The 24,661-nt window shown below is 36.8% G+C and overlaps 2 protein-coding genes across 2 annotated transcripts in view; both read right to left on the reverse strand.

Moving 5' to 3' along the window:
• Nucleotides 1–427: 427 nt before the first annotated feature.
• On the reverse strand, nt 428–17,119 carry TMEM237 (transmembrane protein 237; the record flags this gene model as incomplete). The annotated part of the gene is made up of 13 exons (XM_081341473.1): nt 428–1,057; nt 1,805–1,926; nt 3,385–3,478; nt 4,606–4,679; nt 5,140–5,331; nt 6,471–6,594; nt 7,958–8,112; nt 10,198–10,291; nt 11,893–11,997; nt 12,710–12,763; nt 15,711–15,742; nt 16,567–16,697; nt 17,009–17,119. The coding sequence occupies 13 exons, from the start codon at nt 17,117–17,119 to the stop codon at nt 990–992; spliced, it is 1,356 nt and encodes a 451-aa protein (XP_081197599.1). The 3' UTR covers nt 428–989.
• Nucleotides 17,120–18,262: 1,143 nt separating this feature from the next.
• MPP4 (MAGUK p55 scaffold protein 4) overlaps nt 18,263–24,661 on the reverse strand; it is a 29,405-nt gene continuing 23,006 nt past the window's right edge. Inside the window, exons 18-22 of the mRNA XM_081341605.1 lie at nt 24,492–24,572; nt 24,147–24,240; nt 22,482–22,590; nt 21,858–21,992; nt 18,263–19,978 (exon numbers count right to left, since the gene is read on the reverse strand). Of these exons, the coding sequence (XP_081197731.1) occupies nt 19,787–19,978; nt 21,858–21,992; nt 22,482–22,590; nt 24,147–24,240; nt 24,492–24,572 (611 nt within the window). The 3' untranslated portion in view covers nt 18,263–19,786. The remainder of the gene's footprint in view (nt 19,979–21,857; nt 21,993–22,481; nt 22,591–24,146; nt 24,241–24,491; nt 24,573–24,661) is intronic.

The following is a 24,661-nucleotide window of genomic DNA, read 5'->3' on the forward strand; positions in this document are numbered from 1 at the left end:
ACATAGGACAATGTCATAAAACATTTCCTGTGTTGATGTTTGTGGTATACAGTTCATCATGGACTATTTTCAAGGAAGATACACTTCTGCATATATTCCAACTTTTTCAGTGAAGGCAATACATCAAAAAATCTTCCCTGTTGAAGTCATTGATGAATTTGATAAGGAAGTATCTCTGAAAGGATGAGCCAATGAGTCATAGATTGTCTAGTTTCTAATAGGTTTTACATAGATACACTAGATCCCCCAAAAACCTATCTAACAAGCATCCTCATATAAAATACCAGCTTTCTAGTATTACAACTAGATTGTCCTTCTAGAAAAGAGCAAGATAGCTAATGAATCAAAATACCCCTTGATGTAGTCTCCCTGCATATCTTTTATCACAAAGGATTCAAGGATATTTCTGCAAAGACGGGGAAGAGAATGTTAACTAGATGAGTTAAAGGATAAATTCTTGTTGCACAAATCCATTTTTGTAACAGAGATGTGTACCATTACATACATACCACATGTTTATATACTATAATGAATTTGTGAATACATGAAACCTTAATATGACACAATGAAGCAGCAAAAATTGATAAATTTATAAATTTTTCAAAGTTTAATTAGGAATTATTTCTACAAAAACTTTCAGCAGTTTAATTTTTTAAAAAACCCACCCTGAATTTAATTATTCAAAGATAAATTAGCCTCTAACAAAATATCCACTGAGTTCAATTACTTTTGAATATCAAAATATAGACAATCAGGAATGAACAAATACGCCGTGGAGAATTTTTTCTTTTTATCTTCTTCACTGAAAGTTGCATAAAATCCATAGAAAATAACTTGATTGAGAAAAATGATTTTGTATTGTATTATTGTAACATGTAAATAGCATAATTACAAAATTCATTCAAATTAAATGTTTAAAAAGTGTAAAAAATATTACATGCAAGTATAAATGACTGAAGCATCTTATGAAATTGAAGAAGTTGCCTGTGCTAAGAAGACACTTTAGCTTCTGTGTCCGGGAGGGGATATTCTTCCACTTCACCCTTAAACATCATCTCTACAAGAAAAAACAACCTATCATAGGATACCAAAATATAATGAAAAATATATGTACAATAAAATCCATTAAAAAATAATTTCCCGATTTCCTCCTTCCACCAGGAAACATGGTCTTCTAAAAACATTACAACTGGGGAATAGGTTGCAAGTTTGTGGGAAACAGGAAAGAAAACCTTAGCATCAGGACTCCTTATTTGCATATGTAGACTCCTTCAGATTATTGTACATATAAAAAAACCTCTCTTTTCCAAGCTGAAAAATATGTCACTTGGCATTCTAAGAGTCCTTAAAATTATTAACGCTTTGTTCTCAATATATTTACCAGTATTGTTAACAAGGGAATAACACCTGTTAAATGTTATAAATGTCAGAAGTATCACAATTAAAATAAGGCAAACAACATAAAATATAAAATACAAATTTTAAATGCATTTATAGCAATAGTCAAGCTGAGATACTGAATTCTATTTATTGCTGGACAATCCCTCAATTTAATTTCTCTAGTCATTTTGCAGTACTACTGTCTCTTCAAATATATTCCCATATTCTCCCCTAACGCTTTTTTCTGCTGCTCCTTTCCTTGTGACTAATGATCGAAATTACTGCCATACTATCTTCTCCCTTTCCCTAGTAACTTCCGTGATCTAAAATTGTTTAGGAAAGAATCAGCAATTTGCCATTCAAATAATCTATTAAGGTGATTCCCATATTCTAATGGATTACAATCTATCTTCTTTTTCTGTACCTTCACTGTGATCCATCTGTGGCTGGTAAGACAAAAAGAACCAGGAGATCCCAACAAGAATAGCTATCACAAGATTAACCACAATCCAAGGCTGAAGAATCTGTTTTTCTTCATCTGAAATCCTGGATGGAGTTGGTGTGGGAGAGAGGAGAATCATATGCATTTATTAGTTATAAAACCTTCAGTTATATCTGTATAATTATACATACAGTCATGGCCGAAATTGTTGGCACCCCAGAAATTTTTTCAGAAAATCAAGTATTTCTCACAGAAAAGTATTGCAGGATCTCTCCACAGGTGTTCAATGGGATTCAGATCTGGACTCATTGCTGGTCACTTCAGAACTCTCCAGTGCTTTCTTGCCATCCATTTCTGGGTGCTTTTTGACGTATGTTTGGGGTCATTGTCCTGCTGGAAGACCCAAGATCTCAGACGCAAACCCAGCATTCTGACACGGCTCTACAGTGTGACCCAAAATCCTTTGTTAATCCTCAATTTCATGATGCCTTGCACACATTCAAGGCACCCAGTGCCAGAGGCAGCAAAACAACCCCAAAACATCATTGAACCTCCACCATATTTCACTGTAGGTACTGTGTGTAGGCCTCATTTCGTTTTCGGTAAACACTAGAAAATGATGTGCTTTACCAAAAAGCTCTATCTTGGTCTCATTTGTCCACAAGACGATTTCCCAGAAGGATTTTGGCTTACTCAAGTACATTTTGGCAAACTGTAATCTTGCTTTTTTATGTCTCTGTGTCAGCAGTGGGGTCCTCCTGGGTCTCCTGCCATAGCGTTTCATTTCATTTAAACGTCGACGGATAGTCCGCGCTGACACTAATGCTCCTTGAGCCTGCAGGACAGTTTGCATTCCTTTGGAACTTGTTTGGGGCTGCTTATCCACCATCCGGACTATCCTGCGTTGCAACCTTTCATCAATTTTTCTCTTCCGTCCACGACCAGGGAGATTCGCTACAGTGCCATGGGTTGCAAACTTCTTGATAATGTTGCGCACTGTGGACAAAGGCAAATCTAGATCTCTGGAGATAGACTTGTAACCTTGAGATTGTTGATATTTGTCCACAATTTTGGTTCTCTTCTCAGACAGTTCTCTTCTCTTTCTGTTGTCCATGCTTAGTGTGGCACACACAGACACACAATGCAAAGACTAAGTGAGCTTCTCTCCTTTTTATCTGCTTTCAGGTGTGATTTTTATATTGCCCACACCTGTTACTTGCCCCAGGTGAGTTTAAAGGAGCATCACATGGTTGAAACAACCTTATTTATCCACAATTTTGAAAGGGAGCCAATAATTTTGTCCAGCCCATTTTTGGAGTTTTGTTTGACATTATGTCCAATTTGCTTTTTTTCCCTCCCTTTTGTTGTTGTGTTCCAATACACACAAAGGGAATAAACCTGTGTATAACAAAACATGTCTTCCTGCAATACTTTTCTGTGAGAAATACTTGATTTTCTGGAAAAATTTCTGGAGTGCCAACAATTTTGGCCATGACTGTACATAGTAAAGATATCCTTAAATTAACTGTCTTTTAAAAAGAAAAAAAGTCCATAATTCTTACCAAAGGCTATCATTTTCTAAAGGTGGTGTGAAGAAGTTGATCCTGTCACTTGTCATTTGTTGGCTCAGGCACAAGATAAGAGCAGCAAAATACACTGGAAGAAACAAATAATGTTTATTATTAAGATATTCCAGATTTTTGGAAGAGTTAACAATACATATTAACATGTTTGATCCTTATGTTTCTTCCATGAATCTGATTCACCAGAGTACATCGGGGCCTGAAGACCCATTTGTTCGAATTAGCTGGTCTGGCCTGATGGGGGATTATGGGCTTTTAATTGTTTTTAATCTGTACTTCTGTTTTAATTGGGCATGGATTTAATTCTTTTTAATTTTTGTATAGTGTTTCTTATGTATGCCCTGTGAACCGCCCTGAGTCCCACCAAGGAGAAGGGCGGTATATAAATCAAATAAACTATAACTATAACTATACAGGTAGTCCTCGACCTTATGACCAAAATTGAGCCCAATATTTATGTTGTTAAATGAGACATTTGTTAAATGACTTGCTGCATTTTAAGATCTTTGTCACATTTAAGTGAATCAATGCAGTTGATACGTTAGTAACACGGTTGTTAGGTGAATCTGGCTTCCCCATTGATTTTGCTTATCAAAAGGTTGCAAAAGGTGACCTTTTTGATGGTGTAATATTGGATCTAGACTGAAGAAGTTAATATAGATCACTGAATTACTAATGGATCTAGACAACATGTTATTTATTAAACATTTGACTGTAAAACTAGAAAATAAAATATTTATTTAAAAAAAACCTGTGAAAATGATTATACTATACCACAACTTCCCAAATTCTTTGATCACTGCCTAGATTTTCCCTTTCAGGAATTCCAAAACAGTAAAATACTTCTGATAGCATTCAGACTGCTGTTTCCTGTCCTATATCAGAAAATAAACTTGCTGCACCTTAGTCTATTTAGAGGACAGATACAGAATTGTGAGATACAAACCTGCAAAATTAGTTTATGAGTTATCAAATTATTACTTGATAAATATCTGTATAACCAGCTTAGACCCTCCTAGCATTACTTTTATTTAACAAAATATACTGGTAGTCTGTATGGAAATGGTTGCCTTTTTACAATACACAATAAGACTATGTGGAAACAAGAATAAAGCCGTAAGATCAGAATGAAAATATAATTAAAGCATAAACTGGAATAATTAGCTAATGCTTATTGGTCAGCTAATGCTGTTTACTCACTGAGAGAAGCAATTGCTGCTGGATTCAATGTAAGAAAACTGCGTATTGCCACTGCTGCTTTAGCCAAATCGATTCTGAAAAATGAGTATTAAATTGATTTAATTAAAAGGAGCCGCTAACTGATTGACTTTGTTCTGCTATATCTCATAAATTATCCACTGATGTTAAGGAAATAGGATGTTCTCTCAAACCTTGATCTAGGGGCCAATTATTTCATCAGAATAATTAACATGTGTTGGTATCATTGGTTAAACTAGATGTCTCCAGTTCAGAAATATTGATAATAAAAGTTTTTTAATAAAAGAATAAAGAATTTCAAAAGTAGGAAGTATAAGAAACTAACAGAACACAATGCAAATCATTCCGGCTTGAGTGTAGTTTCCATACTTAACATCTTAAAAAACATCAGAAAAACATCTGCACTGCTACAATTATATGTCAAGAGCTTAAGCTATTAATCATTGTTTCAATTAATAAGATAACTTCACAATGAATCATAGGCATTGTCACCAAGACAGAGGAATGAACAAATACCTGTCAAAAGCTGAAACGGTACTAATTGTAAGTAAAAAATAAAGGAGGCATTGAGCAGGATATGCCAAAGTCTTGTACTGCTGTAGCAAATTTGAAAGGGTTGAAAACTGATTTCCTGCCAGAACATAAATCACTATGATGTTCCATATAGCATAGCCAGCAAGAAAGCCGTGAGTAAAAAATCCAATTACCCTAATAAAAGAAAGCATATGAATAAAAAATTAAACTTTTACAAATCTTACAGAGTTAAATGTTCAGAATGTCAGATTTACAAGAACCTTTATGTCCACCATCTTAAATTCAGTCTCCAATGAATTAGAAAGTCAGAATTCCCTAAATTCAGAATTTAGTGAATTAAATTCAAATTCTAGCCTCTGAATTTGCCTTGTCAGTAGTTTTCACTTATGCGATAGGGACTTTTGTATTCAAGTTTCAAGTTATTAACCAATATTCAAGTTATTCAATTCACAGAGAGTAATGCTCAAAACCAAAAAAAATTAATTAATAAATCTCTATTCAAATATTTTTGTAGGTGGCAAATAACATTTATAAGAAATAATTACAAGTGGAGGCCAATCATCATATCAATTACTGTCATTTTCTGAAGAAATTACCAGGATGTTAATTGTTGTGAAAGACTATTTATTTGATGTGACTGAACTCACTGTGCAGAATATTACAGTGATTATGCAAGCGCCATACATTAAAACTATCAGACAAACATCCTAAGAAGGACAAATGGGAAGAATTAAGATGCAATGGAAGTATGCTTCTTACGATGAGATTCTGTTAATATATCCTGAAACAGAACGTCTTGTAAATAGTCTTAAATTTATTAGATATTCCAGCTCAGAAAAAGTTATATTGGCCAAGAGTCAGCAGGCACATTCACAGTATATGGATAGAAAAAACTTTTATGGTGAAGTGCTGAGTTGCAAATTTCACATACATCTCTGTGTTTTAAGCCCTAAAACCGAGTTTTGTTACCAAGCCAAAACTATAACGTTAAATTAAAGTCTGCTTAGCTTGGGCTATAATGATAGAGTGGGACCTGCAGGGGAACATATTTCCTCTACACAGCTCTAAAGCAAGGTTAGTTGATTGCTAAGTAGATGCTCACCTGCATTATGAAGTGAAATCTCAGGAAGTTTAGTAAACAACTGCATCTCGGTGAATCAACATTTCAAGTGTACATCAGATCATGACAGAGAGAGATGGTGGAAAGAAAGACAATCTGATTCCAAAGTTAGGAGAAGGCATCACTGGACATTTTATTCATTTTAATCACTTGTTCATTTTTAACGATGCCAATAATGGGAATAATTTCATACCTAAAACCACGATGAACTGAAAGTGCCACATCCTTAGTAGTCCAAGAAGCCTTTACATCCATAAACACTTGAACATGTTCAGTAGTTTTAATCAAATCCTTGCGATCTGTGGCCTGAAAACGCCCTTAGGAAAAAACCCCCAAAATGTTAAGCGCTTGTAAGAAAAATATTGTTAAAGCTTCCTATTACTATACTTGTTCATAAAAATTCAGGATAATTTTTTGGTGAGTGTAAATTGAGACTACATACATATACATACTTTTTATTACAAACTCATTGCTGCTCTTACTGTATATCAGGAATGTCATCTGAAAGCAAACTCAACTGACTTCAGTGAAAATTAACTTATCTACAAGATGACTATTTGGTGGTAGCTACAGTCATCAGAAGCCCCCTTTTCAGCCTAATAGCCAAATTCTTAACACTTTGGTTCTACTAATCTGAGCCATAATTAAAGAATGGAAAAAACGGATCTGAATGAAGTATTAAAATTAGTATATCAACTTCTGGGACAAATGGAAATTCAGACACCTTTCCCCCATTTGAGAAAGTTAAGGCACAAAGTAATATCAAGAAATGTTACAAAGCTTTTAATTAGCAGCACTAAATTATTATTTTTATTTACTTATTATTACATTTCTACACCACTCATCTCATATGAGAGAATTCTAAATATGAGATATTATTTCTCTATATAAATAAAAATAAGTAGCTCTGGGTGGTTTACAAAAACAATATATTCAAATTTTCATGATGTCAGACTATATACTATTTCTAACAGCACGAACATTATAATGCATTAGGTGGAGAAGGATATCCCTCAAAAATTCCGCAATTTTTTTCAAAAGAAAATGAAATGGCACAAAGGCAAATTCTCTAAATCAGATTTTTAAACTTTCTTTCAACAATGACTTTTAGGATAAGTTCCTGCACTTTTTAAAATCAAGTGATAGTGAGGGTTGTCTGATGGCACAGATACTTTATGTATGAGTTTTAATATATTTATTGATAGGCAATTGACCATATCAAAGTATGAGCATCAGCAGAACAAAATACAGTACAATGAGATAAGATACAGTGGAGTGAGTTTCAAAAGTCATACTTAAAGATGTGCTTGCACATTTTGAAGTACTATAAATTCAACTTAAAGGATATTTATTCATGTACCCCTCATCCTTGATGTTCTAGAAATTACTAAAATTCTGGTTCTCTCAGGCCTTGAGATAGGTTAGCATAAACCCCTTTTGGTTTTGTTTAGTTTTATTTTTATGGTCCACCATGCTCTCTCTTATTTTTTATTTTTTAAATTATAAGCTGCCAGAGTTACTAAGTGGCCCTGAAATGGATTGATTGATGGAATGAATGAATGAATAGACAGACAGACATAATCTTGATAAAGAAAATAATTACTTCAAGATATAAGATGAGAGTTTACCATATTTGTTCAAATATACTAACATTTTGTTGTTGTAAAACAAAGTACTTACGATTTTTTTCAACAAACACTTTGCTAACAGGTTGGCTAACCCCAGTAGGAGCAGAAAACACAGAACGTTGTTCTGTGCCTTTTACTTGCTCATCCTCAATTATATCTTCATCCTCCACACACAATTCACTGGAACTTTCTGCAGGCCGGGTTTTCCTAACATTATAGTAGCAAAGAAAAAGGACAGTCATTCTCTTCTTTAATGTTAGTGACTCAGGGTATACCTGTATCATATATTTGCTAGGGTTGTGCCACAATCTGCATTCAAAGAGGAAAGCGTTAAATGTGAAGAGGTGAGTACAAAACATCATCTGGCACCTGCTTAAATCAAATGCAATTTTTCCTAAATTTGCAAACTGCAGATTCAGAAAAAGATGCAGATGTTTTAAGGAACTGCTGAATTTCCAAACCTTCTTTCTCCCTTCAAATCCACAGAGCTTTTATGTTTCTCAAAGGATGATCAGTGCTCTTCTACTGTGATGCAATAAAGTAAGAAGGTGGATTCATAGAATAGAAGGGGATACATTCCAGAGGAGTAAAAAGCAACTCAGCCCAGATTGGTGTGAAAGGAAGAGGGTGAAGACAGTCCCTCCCTAATAGCTCACATTTTAGATGTAGATTAAATAGAGTGCTTAGTCTGGCAAGATTTTATCTATAGGTGTGAAACAATAAAGAACTCAGCTTGGAAGAATCATGTTGATATTTTTGGTTTTGGACCTGGCAACTATAGTGAACTAGAAGATGATCCAAAGTATATGCTCCCACATCAGAAACTTATAGGAATCAAACATGATACACAATGTTAAGTATGACATATTGCATTTCACCCTGTCACTGTAAAAGAAAGAAGGAAAGAATGAAAAATTCTGGTTAACGATAGAGATAAGGCTTGGTTGCTTGATGTCTTGGCATCTGTCTGGCCAATTTCATCTTGCAGAGTTGGCGTGCTTTGAGTAAATCTGTCAGGACCCTCCAAGGATGCTTTCTCTGGAGCAGTGCCTGCTTTTGGGAAGGAAGTCCTTCCGAAGAACTGAATGTCCCTCTATTTTGTCTAAAATAATGAAGGGGTGTGTGTGTGTGTGTGTGTGTGTGTGAGAGAGAGAGAGAGAGAGAGACAGAGACAGAGACACAGAGAGAGAGAGAGACCTTTGCTACATTGTGCTTGCTATCTCTTGCATATTATATTTATATTTAATGAACTTTATTGTGATTTCTTTGTTGGGAGCTCCCCAGGGTCATTGAGTGTCAAGCTGCATACAAGTTAATAAATCATGATTTTTATTTTCTATTTTTCTGGAGTAGTATTGAGTAGCAGGAGGTTTTGTCTTTTAAGTGATGTAAATAAACAATTCCAACAGGCTTCATGTAATCTTGAATATATTTAGGGTTGCATTGAAATATGCATTTTTGGCTCTACATTTTGGCTCTACATCATATACTTTCAAATTTTGTTCCAAGAGTCAAAATGATAGAAATGTGTTTCAACTAAGTATACATGCTATTAACTTTACAGACATCACAGAATGGTTTGTGAATGACTATCCATTTAGGGACACTGGCATACATAGAATAACATGACTTAATCTAGGATGATAATAAAACCAACTCATACATGGAAAAGTCCCTCTTGCCCCTGAATGAGGATGCTAAATTATCTTAAATGTGTTTCTTGGCTTGGAATTGTTTATTTGTTCCCTGAAAAGAGTTAAAAATTTACTAAAATATTTACCAATTTGCCAAGCACAGAGATCAAACCAACAGCCCAACTACCAACCCAAGCTGCTAATACTCAAACACATGTCATTTACTAAAATCTTTGGGCAGGCATACTTGGGAATTAATACTAAACCGTGAATAAAATATTCAAATCTAGTCTCATTTCATAAATCTAAATAAAACCCTTTCTTAAACTTCAGCTTTCATTGCAATATCAGTGTATCAATCAAATGTTATAGCCCTGCATGAGAATAACAGATAAATGACACGAAGAGCTTAAGCATTCCGAAATTCTATACACAAATATCTCTCTCTCTCTCTCTCTCTCTCTCTCTCTCTCTCTCTCTCTCTCTCTCTCTCTTTCTCTCTCTCTCTCTCTCTCTCTCTCACACACACACACACACACACACAGAGCAAGGGATGTAGATAACTGGGATAAAAGATCATCAGCTTTTACTGTCAAACAACAAATTGTAAAGCTTGTTACTTCAGAAAGAATATGGAAGTCAAAATGGAATGTCTCACTTTACTCTTTTCCATTGTTTTCGAGTTACGGTTTCTTCCACTGGTGAAGGATCTACGTCATTTCCATCCTGTTCAGTAAATGATGTTTCAGATTCTGAAAATGGAAAACAAGAAAATTTGTGCTGTGTAAAAACATTATTTGTAGCCTTAGTTCCAGAAGAAATGGTTAAGAGAGCAAGCACTTCCTTTGGCAATAATGGAGTTCTTTTTCTTCTTCACAAGAATAATTGTGTGAAGAAGATATAGATGTAGGGTCCTTAGATCAAAGGAAATAAATAAACTAAACGTGTCTCGAATTCCAGAAACCATATAGAAAAAGTATTCAGTACATTTATTTCCTACCTTTCTAATAAGGAGCAGTACATGTATCTCCTCCTCAAGAGGTTTTTCTCATCAGGCAGGAACCCCATATTTATCGCCTTGGGTTCCAAATGAAAAGTGAGATATAATATAAATAACTCTGTAACCTAGATTGTGCTAAGAGGTAATGATTTACACAAACTATGTTTTATAAGTGATTTTGGATTGGATATGTATCTTCCTAGTCATATATCAACTGGAAAATGTCATCTTGCTCTATTAAAAATTAATTCCAAAAACACTACAGCTGTTGTGCATTTCATAATAAAAATCATAAAACACTTTTGCTATAAACCAGTATCTTTATTTTCTTTTATCCTAAGATTAGACATTTCAAGACTGCCGAAGCAACTAAAAATGCATTACCACTGATTTTATTATTTTTTTACTATGTGATACAGTATTGTCAGACACTATGAGAAACTGTACAGTATTGTGAGTACTTCCATAACCATGTTATGCAAAAAAATGGTAAGGGAGCATTATAGTTGGCTTCCTTCTAAATTACCTTAAGGGTATTACATATTTTATATGATTCCATTCCTATCTGTCAGGCATGTGCTTAAAATAGTGTTGCTTGGACACAGTTGCTCTTTGAAACGAATTCATGGTGTTCCTCGGATTTTTATACTATTTCCAATGCTTTCAGTGTCTATACAAAGCATCTCAATGAGATCATTAGCCATTTTAGATCAGTATGTCCAATTTATTTCTTTGCAACATCTCCAGGTAACACATCTGGGACACAGCTGAATGATTGCAGTCAATAATGGGCTGTATATGGGATAACAAACTAAAACAGGATAACCAGAGTTGCTCACGATAAACGAATCACGGTTTAAGATTTTAAATGTGCTTCACATTTCTAGGAGATGGGCTTTTGTCTCAGAGTGCTTCTGAATCTGGAGTGTATTTTGGTTACTTTCAACTTTAATTTTACTTACGGAAAATTGACATAAGAAGATACTACTGACACTGATATCACTCAGCCTTAACTATGGGCAAGTTCTGGAAACTTCAGTTAATACAGAAGTCAAGGACATAAAACCTAGATCATATTGTATCAATATGGAAGGTTTTATACTGGTTGCTGTTTCATTTCCAAATGGGATACAAAGTGCTGATTCTTACATTTCAAGCCTTCTATGACTTTTAGCTTTCTAACTCTAAAAAACATCTCTTTGAACAGATCACATTTTAATATTCTTAGATTGAAATTTCATTTTTTATTATAAACCATTTAAAAGCATTTTATAGCCATTCTAATAAATAGCAATGATGCGCTGCATTGGCTTGTATTCTCTGCTGAAATTGTTTTCAAAATTCTGTACATACCTAGAGGTGCCTTCTTTTTCCTGCGCTTCTTCTGAGATGGAACATCCTGTGTTTCAGAGGTCAGAGGCTCATTGCTTTCAGATACAGCAATTTGACCAAAGCCATCTAAAATGGATTATGTGTCATCAAGTCAGTATTGACTGTTATAATGGCAGGTTATAATGACATGGGGACTGCAATTGCTATTGCTAAGTGACATGGTTGTAAAGTACTTTGCTAAGTCATTAAGCAAGGAACATGCGAGTTGCTAAGAGATCGCAACTTGTGACTTCTTGCCAACCTATCCATTGACTTTGCTTGTGGGAAGCTTGCAGGGAATGTCAGAAATCACAAACATGTGATCCAGCAGCCATTAGTATTTACCTTCGTACTACCTTTAGCTGCTTGTGTGTATATTGCTGGTGGCGCAGCGATTAAAAGGCAGTATTGCAGGTTAACTCTGCCCAAAGCCTGGAGTTCGATCCTGATGGGACCTAAGGTTGACTCAGCTTACCATCCTTCCAAGGTTGGTAAAATAAGGACCTAGATTGTTGGGGGCAATATGCAAATAATGCTTGTACACTGCAAATAGCCCAGAGTGTGCCATAAAGCACTGAGGGTGGTATATAAGTCTTAAGTGTTATTGCTGTATTATAAACTTTCAGTAAACATGAAACTACTTTTATGAAACTAATTGAAGATGTGAAATAACCTTCATAAACTATATGGAGCTCAAGTTATAACTATAATCCAGCATTAAGTAGCCATTCATAAATTGCACCTTTAAATCCTCTAACCCTTTTCATACTAAATTGCCTTAACTGAATCATCCTCTTACCTAATGAGTTTTTCTTAACTTTTTTCTTTTTCGGACGACTGAGAGGAATTTCATCTGCAAAACCAGAAGCCAAGAATTAGTGCCATAATAGTAAACGTACATTATTATATGTATAATGTTTTAGGTACATTATTCAAACTATTTCATGTGCATTATCTAGTTGAGTATTTACAACTGTCCACTCATTTTAATGCTCACTCCTAGCTTGGAGATATGATTTTGGAACTTCATGTGCCTCTTTTCATTTCAACCACCTAAATATTCTAGAATCTTGGCTAACTCAATATCTTAAACTTCAGGTTATTTATGAATAATTAAAAGCATTCATTCTAGTTATATTCTCTCTTTTTTTTAACCTTATCTTCATTCCTATACTGCTTCCAGACTAATTGTTTCTAATGCTACCACAACATATGCTGTGCACTTCCTCTACCGGTCCATGGCCTGTTAAGATCCAGGCTGCATCACCTATTGCTGGAGGTGAGCGGGTGATGAGCAAAACTGAAACCATCCCCTCCTGGTCTGTGGAAAAATTGTCTTTCACGAAACCAGCCCGATGCCACAAGGGTTGGGGCCTGCTGATATAGGTAACAAAAGGGAATATATGTAGTTCATGAACTGTGAAATCCTTGGTGCTATCTGTGCTTGGTCATTTGCTTGCAGATGCTTAATTACCTGATTAGGTAACATCATTACAGGTAGCCTTCAACTTACAACCACAGTTGGGACCAGGATGCCCATTGCTAAGCAAAGCAGTTGTTCAGTGAATGATATTCAGTTTTATTGGTCATTAAATGAATTATGTAATCATTAAGCATATCTGGCTTTTGAGTTTGCTAAGATATGGTGGAATGTAGTCTGGAGCTGTAGGAGCACAAGGCTCTTTCTCAGAAGGTAATTGTCAAGGTTGAATTGCTAAGATGCCTGCTAATCTCTATCGCTACTCAATCTGCCATAGAAACGCGGGAAGGGTGGGGAGGAAGCAGGAGTCTAAGAAGCGATCCATGGTCTGTGAGAGCCTTCAAGGATGCCAAGGTCACTAACGCAGGTGTCTGACAGAGACATGGACCATTCTCATAACAAACCAAAGACATATGGTTGGGCAACTGGAACACTCGGTGGGTGGGGGGAAAGCTATTGTTAACTAGGCAGATTTTCGTCCAGGAAAACCAGAGCTGGTTTTGCTTCTTCAGTTCCAAGATGTGTATTCCATAAAGTTTATCTTTTATGGCACTTCAAAGCCTTGAAGATTCCTTAATTTTGAGTTCGCTAGTTGGATGGTTGACAGTAATGAGACAGTGGAGGTTGGAATGTCTGGTGGGCAGGAAAAGAGCAAGGCTGGACCTTCCCTAGGAATTCACACAGTACATTACAAATAACTGCTTGATCTGGCAAGATTCTGTTTGTAGGCAAATAATAAAAGAATTACAGATGGTTCTCAACTTATGACCACAGTTGAGCCCAAAATTTGTGTTGCTAAATGAGCCAGTTGTTAAGTGAGTTTTGTCCCACTTTATGACCTTTCTTGTCGCAGTTGTTAAGTGAATCATTGCAGTTGTCAAGTTAGTAACACAGTTAAGTGAATCTGGCTTCCCCATTGATTTTGCTTGTCAGAAGGTCACAAAAAGGGATCACATGTCCCCAGGACACTGCAACTATCATAAATATTAGTCAGCTGCCAAGTGTTTGAATTCTGATCATGTGACCATGGGGATGCTACAATGGTCTTAAGTGTGAAAACTCTCATAAGTCACTTATTTCAGTGATGTAACTTTGAACCGTCACTAAATAAACTGTTGCAAGTCAAGGACTAACTGTACTGATAAGTTACTCATTGTATAGTTCTTGGTTGTTTGGGTCTGACAGAAGGAAACAAAAAGACAGCAGACAAACAATCAAACAGAAAACAACTAATCAAAGCACTACCAAGGAGAAAATAATTTTCCTGCCAACACTGCCAAGGCAAGCTACTGTGTATAATCAAGGAGCACACACCACACTCATTACCACTGATGATACCTTACCTAGTTAGGTAATGAAATATCTACAATATTTATAAAGCCCTAAATGGCATGGGCCCGGATTATCTGAGGGAGAACCTGCTGCCAGCGTCAATTTCCCATCGTCCTGTGCACTCCCACAGGGAGGGCCTCCTCAGGGTACAGCCGGTCAAGGATTGCCGACGGGCGATCCCCAGGGGGAGGGCGTTCTCTGTGGGCGCGCCTGCCCTATGGAATCAACTGCCAACGGAACTCCGGACTGCCCCCGACCTTTGTTCATTTCGCCGGGACCTAAAAACCTGGCTCTTTGAGCTATCTGGTCTGGACTGAGGGGTTTAATGTTTTTAAATTGTGATTTTAATTTTTTGGGGCTAGACTTTATTTAATTTTATTTTAATTTTATATTGTATTGTTTTTAAATTTTGCCTTGTAAACCGCCCTGAGTCCTACTAAATTAATAAATAAATAAAGAGCCACAAAAGACTCTACAAACACTCTACAGCAATAAATTACAATGAATTCTGTCCATACAATTAAAAGTCTGTTCTAAAAATATGATTTTGTTGTAATAATAAAGACAACCATTATTGATTTTGAAAACTATAGTACTGTTTGCCACTGAAAACTAACTATATTTGTTAAATTAAATATTGGATGACAATTTGATTAAATTCTTAGAGCTGCCCATCTCATGTGTCTCTGGACCACTCACAAGTTAAAACAGCAAACTAATCAATGAATAATTTTTTTAAAAAATGGGGAAAATGAATAGTACTCACCTTGTTCTCCACTTTGGATTAATATTTTCCAAATCAAAGTTACATGAAATTGGAAATATAAAATAAAATGTTAATATTAAAATATATGTAGTACTAAATTTGGAAAACATAATAAAATTCACCTACATAAAAGTAATAGCTACAAAAAAAGTTAAGGACTAATAGCTTCCTTGAAATTTCTTAATCTGCCCATTGTATTTTTGCAGTAAATTATAATTTTACCTTGGTACTGGAGGAAGAATCCGGGGTGGACGCTGCAATATATAAAAATATACAACTCAATATATATTTTTAAAAAACTTATTTTAGAATATCAACAACTGTATTATAAGACTGTAAACCTTGTTTAAAGTGGGCCACTATTTAAACAGATTTATTTAAACAATTTATTGTTCAATGAACTGTATTCTCTACCCATGAAAACAATGAGACAGTTCTGAAATCAGATCTTTTATGGTGCAAATGAAACCAAAAATGAATGAACCAAAAATGAAGCTAGACTTAGGCATAGTTTTTATCCTATTTTTTTAAAAAAAACCCCACAAATGTTTAACAATTCAAAACAGAACTTACCACTTGCTTCTTACCCATATCCCCTTAGTGAGGTTACATATGAACTAAGGAAACTGGACATAAATCTACAATGAGTCTTGTTAATCCTGTACTGTACTAAAAATAAATCTCCAGTACTCAGGATTATCTGGCAATGAACTTTTGCCCCACCTAGTTTAGGGCTGGAGGTTATTTTATTATGAATTGCCCTACAGAAGTTGTTCTCAATGGCACCTGCTACTTTACCATGCAAATAGCTGCTGCGCGCTTATTTCGAGAAGGACACGAACCGGGGCTACGGTGAGCACGAACGACCCTCCTCAACAACTTAAAAAGGGAGGGGGAAAGCCACGAAACTGCCAGCTTTGAGAGAAGCCGCCAATCTGAGAGACGCTAAAATTACACTTTCGGCCAAGCCCGATTTTAACAGGGATGCATCCTCTCGGAAAAAACACAAACGCGAAAGAGCACGATCGCCACCGCGTGCGGGCTCCGACTGCAATCAAATCGCCCTTCCGTCCCTCACCGGGCGGACCCCTTCCATCCTCTCCCGCAGCCTAGGCGTCGGACGCAACCTCCTCCCAGCAACCGAAAGCGCGCCCTTCTCCCGGACCAAGGGTAGGCAACCTCGGCTCTTTTATGACTCGTGGACTTCAACTCCCAGAATTCCTGAGTCAGCTATGCTGACTCAGGAATTCTGGGAGTTGAAGTCCACGAGTCATAAAAGAGCCGAGGTTGCCTACCCCGGTCCCAGACGCTCCTGCCGCAGACGCCCAGGGAAGAGGAGGGGAGCCGGCGGCGCCATTTCCGGGCGGGAAGGCTGCGCTTGCCTTCTCCTTCCCGCTGCTGCGCTCTGCAAGTTCCCAGCTTTCCGATAATCTTCAGAGCATTGCGGTGGTTGATGATGAGCTGCCTACTAAGGCTACGGGGAAAAGACATTGCTCTCCTTTTCATTAGCACTTATATACTGTATCGAATTGATGGCCCCAGTCCTTTCTTTTCATCTTGGGAGATCGTCTGATTTTGTGCAAACTATCCCCTCTGACAAAGTGAAGCTGTTGTAGACCCACACGGTGCATTTTGGCTTTACGTGCGATAATATAATTATATCGAACTTCAACGAGTTTAGACGTAATAAGCTATTTTTTTAAAGGGTTTTAGCTAATCGGACAACTTTGGATTTGCTGATGACTTATATTTAGAATGTCAATCACCTGAAGACCATTGAGTAAGCTTTATTAAGGAAAATACAAATATTTTGTTAGGTGAAATATTGGCAAACTGGATGGGAGTCACTCTCCTGGTAGAACGTGCGCTGGACAAAGTAATTTGAAGTTAAATATTTCTTTGTCTTTTACTACACTTCTGTACAAAAATGGAATGTTAAATCAATTTTATATTTATATTTATTGCTTATGTTCTTTTCTCATCTTGACCTAATGGCAGCTTATGCACAAGTTTATTTTTAAAAATAAAAGGCCATTGTAAGCTCTAATTTCCCAAAAAAATTCAGCTTCAGTGATTAATGCAGATATATTTTCATGTGAGTTCAGGACACCGCTGAATATGGAGACCACAATTCTTTGTACAGCGGAGGAGAAAACTCACTGAATTTCTGAAACTGCATTCTAGATGGTAGAATTGCAGTATGAATTCTAAGACTATCTATCTAGCAATTATCCCAATTTAAGAAAATCCTAAGAGAATCCTAAATATTCTGAATAGTGTTTCAAACCACCCTCCCCCAATATAATACTACAGATGTACTGAATTACCAATCTCTCAGTTTTATGGCTTTGTTTGCCAGGAATTGTAAAATTTGTAATGAAATAAATAACAGTACTTATATATGTTTATGAAAATATTTAATAACGTGACTTTCAAAACAACTGTCCTTCCAAGGTAGCTAGTAAGCAATATGATATAAACCAGGGGTTCCCAACCAGGGGTGCTCACACCTCCTGGGGGTGCAAGATGATATTCCAGGGGGTGCAAAAACTTGGGTTTTCAAAATTATAGTGTATATGCATAATTTGTTGCCATTATTTCAAACTTTTGTAAGGGGTGTGAGAATGTATCAGAAGTGTTCTAGGGGAGCGGGGTATAGAAAAGGTTGGGAGCCACTGATATAAACCATTGTAATCAAAATACAGTATTTTTTTCTGAAAAGAAAAATTCTAAAATCCTTATAGCCTGGGTGGAAGAAAGGATGTACAACTGAGCAGAATAACGCACTTGTTTACTTTTTATTTATTTTCCATTACTAGTATATTACCAGGATTGACATTTCTAGGCAGTTCCTAAACCTACAAAAATAAAAGCAATAAAACCACATCATAATACTCAGTATAAAATAACCACAGAAAATCTAAGATGGCAGGCAAAGTTGATATTGATCCCCAAGACTTATTGAACAGCCATCTTTTAAAAGTTTTCAAGATGATTTAACCTTATGATTGACATTATTTATGTTTTCTTTATATATTGTTTTTAGGTTTGGAGGTTTACTGAAAACTAATACAACAAAATGAAACAAATTACTAAAACAATATTAACAGTCCATTAAAAATGTATAAGAAATTAAATATAGCTAATATTTTAATGTTTTGTCACTAAGGGTCACTGGTTTACTGACAATCACTATATATCTTAAACAATGTGGTGTAATAAATCAAGTTTGAAACCCTAATTATAGATTGAATTTGAGTAGTTACATGTTCCCAAAAACTTCACCTTTCATAATATAAAGTTAATTATAATTAATTATATTAATTTTAAACATAGATCTCCTACATAATCATTTTGAACTAACACACTTTTCCTGACATTTAAAGGACAGGGTGCAGTAATCTGCACTTCAAATCTTTTTAAAAATGGTGCCTTTTGCTATCAAAGGTAGAGGGTGCTGGAGAAAATTTAAAGAATATCGCAGTAATTATGATACTACTTTGCTACTAGAAATATGCTGTTCAGTGAAAGCTAAAAAGAACCCAGATTTCATTCTTGTTGGAGGAATGTGCTGCAAATAAAAAAGTAGGTCAAAAACTGCTGCAATTCTCTCAATACTTCCTATGATTAAGAAGGAAAAAATATCAAAATGTACATATTTTTAAACAATTATATAATCTCTGATTACGTTATTAGAATGGTATTTCTATTTCAGAATTACTTAATATATAATGCTGAAAAATGCCCCATAAGTGTGGCTGCATTTATGACACAGTATTATCACGTATAATGATAATAATTATAATTATAATCACGTATTATGACTTAATATTAACCAAGAATTAATGCTGGTTTATAAATCTTGGCTCCTTGGGGGCATAATGAATCATAATCCTGGTTTGGAATATATGAATCTCTTTATTTGCCTGCCTGGATGAATTGGGAAGGAATTCAAATAAACTATGTTGCTTGTTCATAGTTTAATGCAGGGGAGATCTAGTTCTTAGCTTTTTAAGGTTTTCTGCAGGCAGGCTATATGCCCTAGCTTCAGTGACAGGCAAATGTAGCCAATAGACTTGTACCTTGTAATAGCTTTTATGTTCTCCAAATTCCCTTGAAATGAAATATGTGTATATCTCCTGCAACCCCAGCCCTAAAACCCAATGAAAGTTCCAAAAGATTTATGGCCAGAAAAGTAGGGCCCACCCCCATGATGGCTGGACTGATGCCTCTGGAAGAAAACCAGGATCTTCCCCAAAATGCTAGATTTTGCACACGCTATCATCCCACGAAACAGGCTAGTCCTGAGAGCCTGAGCATATCCATGTGGCTGGAACCCACTGTGGCTCATTCTGGGCTTGGTGCACGGCAGAGACTAGTTGCAGACAAGCTTCCTGTAAATTGTCATTCACAATCACTTGATCAAAGAATTGGCCAAACTGAGTTTCCATTTTTTTAGCTGACTCTTCCATTTGCTCCAGGTCTTCTTCCTGGAGAGAGATCACAATAAATAATGAGCTGGCATAGTTGTACCCATTGCTTCATTTCTCCATCTTGTATTTTATTGCTAGCAGGCATGAATATAGAAAAGAAGACAATTTAGAGCCACAGTTTGTTTATACATCATGAAAGAAATTCAGTTCGCTGCTGCTTTTTTTATGCCATAGATAGACTAACTTATTATTGAGGACCACCTAGAAAACAGTTCCTGATTTTGATTCCCATAAAAGAGAACGAAGGACTTGAAAGCCATCAATGGAATCGGAATCAAAGTACTCTCAGGTGAATAAAGAAAAGAAATTTTTGTATTTAATAACAATCCAGATCTGTTGTTCTTTGACTTTAGAGACGAACTCTCAATTCATACTCAAAGAGATGCAAAGAGATACAGGCCGCCTCCTCCTCGTGGTTAGTGAAAGGGCTACTGCAAGATCTTGAGGGAACCAAAAAATGTCTCATTGATAATACCAATTCTTTTATAGGCCCAACGTTGGTAAATAATGCTGTCATTTATTTGTTTGGAATGCATATACAGGAAACAGTTTGTGTTAAGAGTAGGGATTGGTGGATCCTATACATTTTCCACCTCCCCTTCCACTGAAAGTTACCAGCTAGTGAAGAACGTCATCCACCTAAACGTGGACTGGTGTTGGGGCAAGAGGCAAGCAGTGACAGATGCTTCTCCTGGCAGGCTGTTAAAAGTCACTCTGATCTTGTGAAGTGTCAATATGTTCAAAGAGACCTGGATTTTATTTTATTTGGGGGGACTGCTAAGCCTGTGTTGAATAGCAGCCTTGACAACTGATGGATATGAGGAAAGTTAAGCTGGGAAGCTGTGTGGTAGGAGCTAACCCTAGGTAGCCCCTGTCCTAGAATCCCTAATTGGACACTCTTCAGGCTAGTCCAGGTTTCAAGCTGCAGATTGACCCAGAGACATGGCATGTGCAAGAAGTAATAAAAGACGTAGATTATTTTGCTGCTGGCAGCTGAATAGCCCTGGTTGGTGCTCAGGTAGGATGGCTGCACCAGCTACAAGTGGCCAGTTTAGGTAGTCCTCATTGAACAGCCATTCTGTCAGCAACTGTTCAAAGTTACAACCTTGCTGAATAAGGGAGACCTTCGACAGATCCTTATTGTTGGCAGCCATTGCAATGTCCCTGTTAGCAGGTGCTTGGCAACTGGCTTGCTATCACAACGGTCACAGCATCCTGTGGTTACATGATTGCCATTTGTGACCTTCACTGTTGGCTTCCAACAAGTGAAGTCTATGGGGAAGCCAGCAGCGTTCACAATGGTGATCACATGACTGTGGGAATGCTATGACTGCGGGATTCGCCTACCAATGGCAACTGGGATTGCTGTAGCTATCTCTGTAAATTGGCCCAGTCATATGTCGCCCTTTAGGACCGCACTCTTCAGTGAAGGAATTGCTGATCTTAAATGCCAATGTAAGGCAAGGACTACCTATAAACACTGCGGTAATCTCATTTCCTAAAGGTCACCTTACTGGACCAATGGTTGGTGAAGCATGTCAGATTGATACAAAACTGTCAATAAGAGAAAAGATGATTTCACTTTGGAGCATTAGGAGGACACAGCAGAGAAAATAGTTGCTTAGGGTTAGGCAAATGGGAAAGGCTCGTATGCTGATTTTGATACGTTATGCAACAAAATCAAGTCAAAATTTCTTAAAATCAGTGCATTATTCTGAATTCATGCTTACTTGTTAAAGTAATAATTCGATGTTGCAATTACTTTCCCTTTATAACAGTGAAATGACAGTATTTTCACCCAGAAATCAAAGTAGTGAGTATAGCTAAGCTAAAGCCATGTAAATCTCATTGCTAATTTCCTCCTCTCCAATCTTACCTTAAATTTCATGTTCACATAATAGTCAGTGATGATCCTAGCATTTTTCCGACTGTGCTTCATGCAGGTCACGCTTGGTGGTTTAATAAATATAATGTAGGGTTTCAGTTCAAGAGTACGAACAAATTGAATACTCTGCAAGATATAATAAAAATAAAAACAATCACACAAATTATATTTATTCTGACCAATTTTTGTATTAAAATTTTAAAAAATGATTAAAAGGTAACACGTATGATTCAGAAGTAACTTAATGTATCAACGTAATAAGACTGGTTTTAGAATTTATAATAATTCCAGAATATCTGTGACAAAAAGGGTATCACTAATAATTTACAGCCCGTATTTTGTTCATAAACTATTAATTCTAATTATGTTACAATCATCAATGTATATTTTCTTAATATATTTAAATGTTGTTATTTCTATTCTATTCCTGACATATTGACAGTATATATTTACCCAATTAATGTCTGCACAAAATGTATTTAGAAAAACTATCCAACAAACAAGCAATTGCCAGAGTCAACATATTGACTTGAAGGCACCAAAAAGAAAATGTTTCAGGGTAGACTCAAGATTGATCGCTTAAACCTTCAACATTGCGGGTTTTCTATGACTCACGTAAGGTTCCAAATCCACTATGCAGATCTTCCCTTCATCAAGCACCGCATGGACTGCATCCATACTTGTCCCATAGAGGTGTCCCTTGTACTCTCCATACTCCAACATTCTGCAAATGCGGTAAGTTGAGAGGGAGATGAGCATGTTTCCAAGCAAGGACTGTAAAAGAGGCTAAGTACTGAATGTCTTTTTTAATAACGCCAGGAGAAAGCATGCATTGCAATTCAAGCAGGATATGAAGGGACAGCAGTCTGGGTTATGTATTTAGGGAGACAAGAAAAGTCCTGCCATGGTCTTACTTGAAGTCAATGCTGTCACTTTTTTTCTACCTCACTTATTGCAGCATCCCCTGTTAATATGTGCATATATATATATGAGAGAGATGTAAGATAACAGCCCTCTTCTTTCCACTGGAAACGTACACTACTTTTGCTTGCTTTTTTTAAAAAAAACCAAGCCCCACATTTAATGCAGATGGGAGGTTTTATTTAATGATTGATTGAAAGAGAGAAGTATGCAAATCACTGTGTTTTCAACAAGGTGAGATAAAGAGTCAACTCCTTTCCAATGAACCCTGTAGCAAATTCCTGGGTTTCTCTTGTGAGACACTAAAAACATATAAGGGGAGATGATTTATTTGCAGTGGCGTAGCGTGGGGGGTGCAGGGGGGGCGGGCCGCACCGGGCGCAACATCTGGGGGGGGCGCGCTCGCACTGAGCTGCTCAGGGAGCCCCAAGGGCTGCACAGAGTCGGCTTGGCTCCGCTCTCGAGCTGCTCTTTCTTGCAAAGCGAAACGAGTCCGGCAGGTGAGATGGGCGGCCACATAAACTGAATAAAATAAATAGAAGCGCCCAACTCTCCGCCCAGGCTCAGGCCAACCGCAAGCGCCCCGCAGGCGCCCCGGCAGGCTTGGCCGAGCGAAGACGGACCCGCCGGCCAGCTGGCCTAGCTTCGTGCGCATGCGTGGCTTTATTTAGCGGGGCTCACGTGCGAGCTTGAATGCAGCGGCTCTTGCAGGTCGGAGCCCCGCCCAGCCGCCCTCGAGAGGGACCCGGAAGCATCCCGCATGCGCGCGACTCTTCTTGGAAAGTCTACGCCGCTGCGGGGCGCGTCTTTTCGGCGGTGCCATGATGTCACCGGGTTAGGGGGCGCAAATTGCCCCGGGTGCTGACAACCCACGCCACGCCACTGTTTATTTGTTTAGGGAAGAAACAGACAATCCCTGGATTATTTAAAGGTTCCCTTCCAGCAATGATGAGAGTTTCCATTCCAAGCAGGTTGTTTTAGCATTTTCCAATATTTGAAGGGCTCCTGCAAAGATGAGGGGATGAAACTTTTCTAAAGCACCAAAAGGCAAGACAAGAAACAATGGCTGGAAACTAACCAAGGAGAGAAACAACCTAGAACCAAGGAAAAATTTCCTAATGGTGAGAGCAATCAACCAATGGAATAGCTTGCCTTTCTTACTACATGTTTACCACAGTGAATGCTGGTACATTAATTAAATAATATTTTGTGTATAAAATGACATTTTTATTTGTCAAATAGGAAAACTGGCAGAAATACATTTTTAACTCTGCTGCCCAGATATCTTGGTATCTGGGCACAGAACTTTGAAATTTGATGAAAGAAGAACAAAAAATGTTAATCTAAAGAATAAATTACCTGTAATTGTACACCATATTTTCAAATGTTTCTTTTGGTACATAATGATATTCTCGACCATTCTCTTCATAGCTCTTTTGAGCACGGGTTGTATCTATTTTTAAAAAGTACAAATTATGGCTATTGCAATACTTTTAAATAGTTACTGGAGCAGACTTTAATGAAAAGCTAAGTACTTAATGTTACATTGGGCTGCTTATTTGGGATGTACATCCCCTCTTAATTTGGGGAAAAGTCAGTGGTAACTATAAATAATGAAAGGCTAATATGCGCACCACAATTAGTGAAATTCTAATGTTTCATTTCCCTCCATTAGTATATTTTAAGATTTAAAATATCACATACGTGGCACTGCATTTCGAAACAGGTGAGGATTTATACCAATAAGTTGTCTCCGTAGTTCATTCACTCCAACACCTGAAGGGCCTAAGTATTTAATGAAAGACATGATTGAATAAAAATGCACTGAATAAAAATCCTATACCACCTAATTACATACAATAAAATAATGACAT

The sequence above is a fragment of the Vipera berus genome, assembly GCF_964194415.1.
Source record: "Vipera berus genome assembly, chromosome: 1".
Classification (NCBI taxonomy): Eukaryota; Metazoa; Chordata; class Lepidosauria; order Squamata; family Viperidae; genus Vipera; species Vipera berus.